The sequence below is a fragment of the Podarcis tiliguerta genome, assembly GCF_965153285.1.
Source record: "Podarcis tiliguerta genome assembly, chromosome: 13".
Taxonomy (NCBI): Eukaryota; Metazoa; Chordata; class Lepidosauria; order Squamata; family Lacertidae; genus Podarcis; species Podarcis tiliguerta.
The window spans coordinates 41247820-41258513 of NC_139546.1; the positions used below are offsets into that span (position 1 = coordinate 41247820).

The 10694-nt window shown below is 38.8% G+C and overlaps 1 protein-coding gene across 1 annotated transcript; it reads left to right on the plus strand.

Annotated features, from left to right (window-relative positions):
• Positions 1 to 1635: 1635 nt before the first annotated feature.
• Positions 1636 to 8703, plus strand: LOC310662243 (vomeronasal type-2 receptor 26-like; the record flags this gene model as incomplete). Its single annotated transcript, XM_083409016.1, has 7 exons — positions 1636 to 1853; positions 1972 to 2078; positions 2486 to 2730; positions 3170 to 3970; positions 5646 to 5873; positions 6441 to 6567; positions 7799 to 8703. The coding sequence occupies 7 exons, from the start codon at positions 1636 to 1638 to the stop codon at positions 8701 to 8703; spliced, it is 2631 nt and encodes an 876-aa protein (XP_083265142.1).
• Positions 8704 to 10694: the final 1991 nt, after the last annotated feature.

The following is a 10694-nucleotide window of genomic DNA, read 5'->3' on the forward strand; positions in this document are numbered from 1 at the left end:
AGAATATTCATCACTGTTTGATACAGAAGGTCAGGGGATTCCAATGAACTCCAAATTTACACCTCCATGCATGGTAGTAGGATCTCTCTTGGAGAGCTTTGGGGCTACATTATGATACATTTAATGAAACAAAATTCCTATACAGGGATCTGCTACCTTCAAATATTACTCTTTCTAATGGTATAAAATCATTCATCGTACATGAATTACCCATATTCTGCTATTTCTTCTTCTTGCTGACTTGCAATTTAGATTTTAATATTATATCATTTTATATACTGTTATGAATTTGGACTGGGACAGGGAGAAGTAGGCTGCATGTCAGATCCTTCTTACCCCAGGAACCAGCAAGTGTTAAAATATAAGCCAGGCTACCTTCCTGTGTTGAGGTGATTGCCAGGCTGATGGGCCATTAGTAGAATAAAGGAAAGGGGGCTCTATGTGAGACAGGAAATGGTTGGGACCCTGAATAGGTTGAAAGGAAAAAGCCTGGGTTTAGAGTTGAAAGTTTGCACTGATGTGACCTAGAAATAAAGCAGCAAGCAGGAGAAAGGGTCAGAGAGCAATGTATGTTTGAATCCAAGGCTACAGTTAAGAGGGGGGGGAATAAAGACTTTAGGGGTGTTAATGCTGTGAACCACCACCACCCATCATAGGTTCAGGATGTATATAATGTATAAATAAACCATATATCCTAAAAATGCCAAACTCTCTGCTGTGCCTCATTCCAAAAGGAAACACAAATCCTGGCTGAGCACCTGAAGACCCAGGAATCTACCACCACTTAGAGATTGGGGTGTTGGGCAAAAATCAGTATGTCTGCCCTTAAATTATATTCCTATTTGTAAAGCACAAAGAAAGGGAAAGGGGGAAATAATAATATATTTGTGGCACAACTGTTTAAATTTTGGCAAGGAAAAAAGTGACAAAAGGAAAGAAGGAACGGAGATACAAGAATAACAAGAAGTAAAATTGAGCACTGCCAACAAATTATAAATTTGTTCCATGTTGGAGAAGACAGAATTTCAAGAGGCCAGTGTTATGATCAAACACGTTCATTTCCTCCCTCTCTTGAGACCAAAGGCTTACATTTCCAATATTTTTTCTTCTTCTTCAAAATCTTATGCAGCTAAGTGGAAATAAAAAAGTCCATAAAGAAAGACACACAAGTGACTATCCTTCAATTATCAAAAGCACTATAATTAAAGTTTCCATTTATCAAACCACCTCATGGACTTGCACAGTACACTATCAAAGTTAATGAGAAAGTCTGTGAGAAGTACTGTAATTGAGCCTTTCAAAGTCTGGTGCCCTTGGACTTTTCTGGATCACAACCTCATCACCTGTAGCCAGCTTTGAATGCTGTGAACTGTAGCCCAAAACATCTGAGGGATACAAGGTTAGAGGAGGCTGATAAAAATATATTACCTCCAGCAATCACGGCTAGACTTAGGAATCAGAAACCATCAGCAAGGATCCATCAGCGCTATCAATATTTTATTTTTTCCAGTTTTCACAGTCTAGATTTCAGACATATGAGCAGGCTAAAAGGACAATTGGGTCAAATTAATTCCATCTCAAAAGAAGTAATATTAAAAGGGGTATTTTTGATTATACGGAGCAATTGTACCAAGAATGGTGGCATTGTTCCTCTTGCTTCTGATTCTACTGCCTCATGCAATATGCAATCCTCCCATTGTTAAATGCCACGTCCATGATCCATACACTCCACTTCATCAGTATCATCAGGAAGGAGACCTCATCATTGGTGGCATAGCCTCTCACAGCATCATCGTCTCCAGTTCAATAGCATTCACTGAAAAACCCCCACCAACATTGCTTGAAGAGATAGAGTAAGAACTGAATAATTTCTCTTCTGTATTCTGATTCCTTCTTTGGGCACTGGAGTGATCAGTTTTAGAGGAGGGGTGGCTAAACTTTGACCCTGCAGTGGTTGTTGGACTCCATCAGTTCCATCAATAATAATGAACATAGTAGTATAACAACATCTGGAGAGCTACGGTTCTCCGTCCTTGACCTAGAAGCAGAACTAATGTTTGGGTCGAAGGAGATAGGTTGTAAGAGAAATGTGATCAGGAGGAATTTCCACAAATTTGAAGAAAATGTTGCCACTTCCCCCACTGATTTAAACATTCAGGTATCATATGAAGACATGTAATATTGTTCTGTAAATAACTGCATCACTTTTGCATCAGGGCTCCAAGACAATGAAATAAGAGTAGGACTTCTACACAGATGATGAAGCCAGCATTAAAAATGTGTATCAGGGACATTTTAAAGGCAATTTCTTCCCCTTTAAAAAAAGTTAAATAAATGCTGTAAAATATAATACTAATGAGGATGATGTAGAACCATGTTGTGATAAATTTACAAGGTGTTACATGCTCTTCTGATGGAAAATGAAACTCTCTTTTTAGAGTGGTGACTAAGAATTACCAGCACATCCTGGCCTTGCAATTTGCAGTGAAGGAGATCAATGAAAACCCTCAGCTCTTACCCAATGTCACTTTAGGCTTCCGCATCTATGACAGCTATTTCAATGCCAAATGGACCTCTCATGCCACAATGTTACTCATATCCACACTGGAAACATTTGTCCCCAACTACATCTGTGACACCAAGAAAAACCTGATAGCCATCATTGGAGGACTCGACTCCCAAACTTCCCTTCATGTGGCAACAATCTTGGATATCTATAAGGTTCCACAGGTGAGATATGCATCTCTTTGTCAACTTGCGGGAATTTAACACATCTAGATATATTCTGATAAAAGAATGGACACATTTCAAATAATCTGGTGGGCCATGCTAATGGCAGATCCAAGTTAAGAAATCAAGTACTGATAGCGCATATATTATTGCTTCAGACATCCCTTTTGGCCTAGCCAGTTCCTGATAAATGATAACAGCTCATTGGCAGGTGAGTATCACTTGGCTTAGCAAAAAGGGCTAAGCATGGGCAACCCAAAGGGCAAGGATTAGAAGCCCAATTGGAAAATGCCCCAACAGTGCTCTTAATACACAAATCTAATATAAAAAAGTTATTGTTGCTTCTGTCTCTTTCTCCTCCTACCACAACTACATTTAGCTGATATACGGCCCTGCTCCAGTGATGACTGATAAAACCCCAGGCCTTTTCTTCTACCAGATGGTGCCCAAGGAAGACCACCAGTATAAGGGGATCCTGTCTTTGCTTCTGCATTTCCGGTGGATATGGATTGGAATCTTTACTTTCTATGATGAGAATGCAGAAAGATTTGTGCAAACTGTGGTTCCACTATTTTCCCAGAGTGGCATTTGCTTTGCCTTCATAGAAAGAAGTCACAAATCTACATATGTCACTGAAATTAATGATATGTTTAAACTGGGGGCAAAAATAAATGACAGAATAAATGATAGCAAAGCCAATGTAGTCTTGTTTTATGGAGAATCATATGCTCTGGCATTTTTTAGATGGTTGCCTTACCTATCAGAACTGGAACAAAGTTCAAATACCCCAAAAGGTAAAGTGTGGATCATGACAGCCCAGGTGGAGCTCACTTCTTTTGTCTATCAACGGACATGGGATACAGAGAGACTCCATGGGGTTCTCTCATTCACAACCCACTCTAATGATCCACCAGGATTTTGTAAATTTGTCAAGAGCAAAACCCCTTCCAACCCAAAAGGAGATGGCTTCATTTCGGACTTCTGGCAACAGGCATTTGGCTGTGTATTTCCAAATCGAGTGGTTGGCAGTGTGAAGGGGGATATTTGCACTGGGCAAGAGAAGCTGGAGAATCTTCCTGGTCCTTTCTTTGAAATGAGCATGACCAGCCACAGCTACAACATCTACAATGCTGTCTATGCTGTGGCCCATGCTTTACATGCCATGTCTACATCCCGAGGCAAACACAGACCAGTAATGATCAGGGGAGGAGTGAAATTTCACAAAAAACCGTTGTGGCAGGTACTGGACTGCACACCCTTCCTCAAAGAGGTGCAAAACATGTTCTGTTAGCCTTTTATATCTGTCCATTTGGTTAACTGTCATTTTCCCTATGCAACCACAGCAGGGGTCAGCATTCTGGGTGCAATGGTCTTGAAATCTTCCCCAGATGCCCTCAAAACCACTTCCCCAATTCACTGCCTTTTGGCCATGAGATGCACATAGAGCCAAATGGGAACTTCTTCACATGCTTTTCTAGCTTCACTTTCAGCCCACTGGACTTCGCTGTCTATTTACATCAGACAGAAACCTTCACTGTATTCATTTAGGCACCTGCTTAAAAAATCTTTGTTTAGGCAAGTCACATGGGTGTTGCCTTATTTTAATCTTCTTGCATTATACTGCTTATTGTTGTTGTTGTTGTTATTATTATTATTATTATTATTATTATTATTGGTTCGAACTGGATTTATTGTGATTTTTATTATTTTAAATATTTTAAATTTCTTCTTTTAAATGGTTTCAACTTAAAGTAGAAATACTGAAAGAGAACAAAAGAAAATGAATTCCATCCAAGCATGATATAGCCAACTTCTAGACTTTGCCTTTATCACCATTGCTTCTTTAACCTGTTTCTTCAACTATTAATAGTAACCTCTTAGATGAGCATGGGTTTGTTTTCCCATTTACCTCTGAAGTTGGTGTATAAAAGGAATAATATATCACGTAGCATAGCATATAGTGTCTATAGAGAGCAATGTGATGTATTTTAGACAACAAAATGAACAGAGCACCCACTTTGCACTAATTATTAGTGTGTGTGCATTTGCTGCAGGAGATCTGTAATTTGAAATGAACTTCCAAATGTGAGAAATACCTGGCTATATATATTAATAGTAACCTCTTAGTGTCAGTATATGGAAACATCACAGCTGCAGACAGCCAGATTGTTGACATCACATGATGTGCCTATCTGTGGGAAAGAAGAATTTCCCAGGACGTTCACAGGCTGGATAAGTCTTTGTGAAGTGTGTAATTTGAAACCTTCCGACTGCACATGTTCAGAAAGTTTGTCAGACGTGCTAGAAGAACTGAACTGAAAGGACGTGTTTTTCTCTAGTGCTGTAATGTCAGAAATAAACATCATGTAAATAGATTTCTGACTTATTTTCTTTCCCCTGCGGAAGCAGGAGGGTTGTGCATTTTACCCATGCTTGGGAAAATGTTGCCTATCAAAATCTCCCTGGTCTGTCTGGATATCAGCCAGAGGAGGTTACCGGTAAGCAAGCTCCGAGGACAGTGAGAGGGACCAGCCTTTGAGGAGGGGGCTTGCAAACCGACACTTAGATGAGCATGGGATTGTTTTCCCATTTACCTCTGAAGTTGGTTATAAAAGGAATAATATATCACGTAGCATAGCTATAGAGAGCAATGTAATGTATTTTAGACAACAAAATGAACAGAGCACCCACTTTCCACTAATAAATTATTTATGGCTATGTGTGCATTTGCTGCAGGAGATCTTAAAATCTGTAATTTGAAATGAACTTCCAAATGTGAGAAATACCTGGCTATATATGAAAAGAAATCTGCTTTCCGCCAAGATGGATATTTGGAAACCTGCCACAAAAAAGGGAACATCATAGTTATCTCTTGCTAAATTGAAGCCTTTTCTATACTTTCTCTTTCTATCCAGCTCCATCATTTTCTGAGGGGTATCTCATTTAACAACAGCGCTGGGGATAAGATTTCCTTGGACCAGAATGGGGAGATATTGGCTGGATTTGATATTACCAATTGGATTCTTTCCTCCAACCAATCCTTTCAGAGAGTGAAGGTTGGAGGGGTGGATTCCCTGGATCCTCCACAGCAAGCGTTGACCATCAATGAGGGAGCCATAAAATGGCACCATTGGTTTAACCAGGTAGGATGTGAACATCAGCCAATTGTGATTTTAAACACTTTAACATAACATACAAAGATAATTTCATTATACATTCTTCAGCCTTTATAAAATTGGATTGGAGTAAAGATTAAAGATAGAACAAGCTATGTATTAATGTTATAAGCTGAATGCACAGCCTCTATACTGGTTCCTTTAACACTGGAAATGAATGTATTAATTGACAACTTAAAGAAGTGAATTCTATTGAATTCTATTCTACATATTCTATTGAATATATTGTTATGAGTTTGGAGGATCAGTCTGAATTCAAGCCTGGTTCCCATTCCGATCCTGGGATCCTGCATCAGTGAGAGGAGAACACATAAAGGGAAGCTTGCAGAACTAGTATAAATAAAGCCATTGTGTCAATGGGAAATGTCAGAAAATGTGTCCAATTTGGAATTGAAACAACCTATTAAGTGAATTGCAGAAATGAATGTTGTTTATCTTTTGCAAATCCCTTTTAAGGAAGAGCTTCATTTCCCCTTTTAGCTTTTCTTTGAGACCACTTATTTTATACATCTCTCTTTTTCTTTTGTGTATTAGACACAGCCTAAGTCTGTATGTACTGAGAGCTGCCGCCCTGGTTTTTGCAGGAAAGTGAAGGAGGGGGAAGCATTTTGCTGCTACGATTGCATCCCATGTCCAGAAGGGAAGATTTCAGACCAGGAGGGTAAGAAATTTACTGCATATATTTATAGCTTTTTCCCTCTAATCGAGAACATGCATATGAAATTATGCAATCACCAAGATTCCTTTTTACAGCTTATGAAATATTTAGAAATCTAGCAGAAGAGGGACCTAATGAGAGTATATGTGTGTGTGATAATTTGTGATGTAGAATGCTATTATTAAGGAAGAATCCTATAGCAAGCTCCACCAAGGTGAAAAGGATTAGTATAAAGTGGATTTTCAGATGAGCCAGAATGAGCATTCTGTAACAGCTGGAAATATCATATAGGGTTGAGACCAGGGTGGGGGATATACTTAGCATACAACACATGAAGGCTATTCAGCATGGTCACATGATTTGGAAACCCAACCTAAATTAAGCTAATGAAAAGGGTGGTGTAACCCCAACACTATTTTAAAAGTTTGTTTTCTATCTGACAAGTTTTGGGTAGCTCAAGCAGTGGCAGCCCTGATCCTGAATGCATTTTGCATCTGGTACACTTTATGCTGTCTTAATTTATGCCAGGATTGCATTTCACCATCATCTTGGCATAGTATTTGTCATTATTTGAGAAATCATCTTCTACAGCAGTCCTTGAAAGCTGTTTTGACACTTTGACTAGAGATGGCCGTATCCCTTTTACTATCACATACTTTTGCCCATTATTCGGTTGATTTATTATATACTTAATCCTGCATTTTCTCTTGAAATGTGCTTAGATATTTATTTTTCCCTTACAAACAATATTTCAATGTCCACATATTCTCTGGTAACATATTTAATCATTTATTTTGCTGTCCTGAAACTTCAGAGAATTGTGCTGTAATGTTTGGAGAAGTGTGAAATACTTAAATCCAGAAAACAGTTGAAAGCTGATGAAAGGTCATCGAATGTTGAAAGCTGCAAAAACTGAATTACACAATCACTCCTTAATGAAGGAGTAAGTGGGAGCAACAAAAACAGTGACAGGAAAATTTGAGTTGGCTTCTGTATGTAGATCAGGAAGTGTATCTGTGCCCCACCCTTGAATTTTAACACCATCAGTATTGAACATGGTTTCATCATTTTCAATATTAATTGTTTTGAACTCCTTATATGCTTTTGTATTCACAAGATCAAACTTTATTTTTTAAAAACCAGTTCAAAATATTGAAAGAAACTAACAATAGAGGAAGGCTGAGTGGCATGTTCGTCATTTTTTAGATTGAAGAACCATGTTTTTCTTTCTCAGACATGAATGACTGCTATGAATGTGAAGATGAAAAGTATCCAAGCAAACATAAGACTATATGTCTTCCCAAATGTGCAACTTTCTTGTCCTTTGGAGAACCTCTGGGCCTCAGCTTAGCCACTTCTGCTCTTTCCTTTGCTTTCATTACAGCATTGGTACTAGAAATATTTGTGAAGCACAGGGACACTCCCATTGTGAAAGCCAACAACCGGGACCTCACCTACGCTCTGCTCATCTCCCTCTTGCTTTGCTTCCTTTCCGCAATACTATTCATTGGATATCCTGACAAGGTGACGTGTCTGCTTCGACAAGCTGCTTTTGGCATCATCTTCTCAGTGGCTGTTTCTTGTGTGCTGGCAAAAACCATCACTGTCGTTCTGGCTTTCATGGCCACAAAACCAGGATCCAGGATGAGGAAATGGGTGGGGAAGGGACTGGCAAATTCTATTGTCCTTTCCTGCTCCCTTATCCAAGCACTCATCTGCACTGTATGGCTGTTGATCTCTCCTCCATTCCCTAATGCTGACATGAAGTCAGTGGCTGAAGAAATTGTACTGGAGTGCAATGAGGGGATGGTGACCTTCTTTTACTGTGTCTTGGGCTACATGGGCTTCCTAGCTATTGTCAGTTTCACTGTGGCCTTCCTTGCCCGGAAATTACCTGACAGTTTCAACGAAGCCAAGTTCATTACTTTCAGCATGTTGGTCTTTTGCAGTGTTTGGTTATCCTTTGTTCCTTCCTACATGAGCACAAAGGGGAAATACATGGTGGCTGTGGAGATCTTCTCTATCTTAGCCTCCAGTGCTGGCTTGTTGGGTTGCATCTTTTGCCCAAAATGTTACGTTATTTTGCTGAGGCCTGAGCTGAACAATAGGGAGCACCTAATAAGAAGAAAATTTTCTTAAACTGAACATAATACATAGACTAGTTTATATCCAAAGAAAATTTCAATTCACATATTGAACCAATTCTTTCTGAAAATCACATCTTTGTTTAGAAAATGCCTTTGAAGCTCTTCAGTTTCCAAGAATATCTATGCAAAAAATGCAAATATGGATAAAATGAGGAGGATTTGGAATCCGAATCTTAGGATTGTACCACCAAACATACTTACTGTCAGGTACACAATTCTGGAGACCCATAACTGAAAACAACTGTCCAAATTGGGCTCCTCTGGAATATTCATTTCTAGCACCTCTAGAAAGATGGGCAGGACTTGAGTCTAAATACATCAATACTCAATATGCTATTGAAACAATAACTTTAACGCTAACGAAATGGCACCACATGTCCCAAAAATATAAATTTTACCCTTTCTTCCTCAACAAAATGACTTTGTGGGGAAACCCATCTTTAATAATCGGGAAAGAAATGGTTGGATGGAGGAGGTGGATCAATTTGGGTATATTAACGTTAGACCAGCTAATAAATGAAGAGGAGGAATTTTATACATATTCCATTTTAAGAGACAAATACAGATTCCCTACAAATGGTCAATGGAAATATCTCCAGATAAAACATTTGCTAACCGCCATCTACAAAAAAGCAGCTTTTACAGCCTCAGAGACCCCAGAGATATTGAAGTACTTGATTGATTCTTATGCAACAAAAAAGGTGGCCCTTGACATATATAATTTTTTGTTACTAGCAGACTAATTTGATATACCCCAGCTTTGACCACACAGTTGGACACTGTTTTTAATGCTATAATAAGGGTGTCTCTGGACCTTAAACTAAGGCTCATACAACAAGAAATAATATTTAGAATATACTGGATCCCATGTTTTTTGCTTTTAAAAGGGCTATCTAAGGTATCTAACTGTTGGAGATGCAATAGGGATAATCCTATATTGAAAGATTTTTGGCAGCAGGAAACTGAAACTATCAACAGAACTGTACAGAACAACTTTACATTTACAGAGCAAAATATCCTCTTTAATTATATACAAAGTGCATGGAATAATACGACTGGACTCTCCATGCTCTCACCACAGAAAAAAGACTGATAAACTGGAAAAATAAAAGGGTGGCTCAGTTCTGTGATGGGATTGACGACTTATATATGCTAAAACTTGAAGAAATTTTCTTTTTCTTTTTCTCTGTCTTTTATTTAAATCTCACCATGTTTAGTGCACATATAATTATGTAGTTTTTGAACTTTAAATAAATATGTTTGGGGGGGGGGAGAATAACCAAGAAGAAAATGCTGAAGAAATCAGAAGTATGTGTCATTGGCTATAATATTTAGTTCAGAGATTTGTATGAATCTCTGAAAAGAAGCACCCAGAATCCTCTTCAGGCTAACACTGCACAGGTTTAAACCCTCCTCTGCTGTCAGTCAAAGTGGGAAGGAGATGGTGTGTCTCCTTTACCTGCCTGCTTCCAACTTTAATCAGAATTTTTAAAACACCAATTAAATATTAGCCCTGTCCCCAAATTGCTCTGTGGATGGATTCAGTGCAAGGCCATTGTTCCCTTCGCCAGCCCAATCCAGGGCCACAGATTTCACACCCAGATCAGGTTGGCCGTGCAGATGCCTATTACCTGCAAATCTCCACTACTTGCCCTCTTTCAACATATGGATTGCACGATCTTCAGCAATTCCAGATCTACTGTACCTGCTCACTGTGAACTCTGTGTTTGTTGTTCTTAGGCCTTGGCACTGTACTATTCTGCCCTGATAGTCTTCCCCGCAACTATTCCACACTAAAGATGTTACAATTTAACCATGTCTAATTCCATTTTACTTTTCTGCATGTGGCTGTGTTAATGTATATCCAGCCCCATTCTAGTAGAGATTTTTTAGGATAAATTTGTAGAAATCTTTTAAAAACTGTACAAAAAAAGAGTCACAAAAGATAACACACTGAGTACTATAAGGTTTACGAAGGACCTG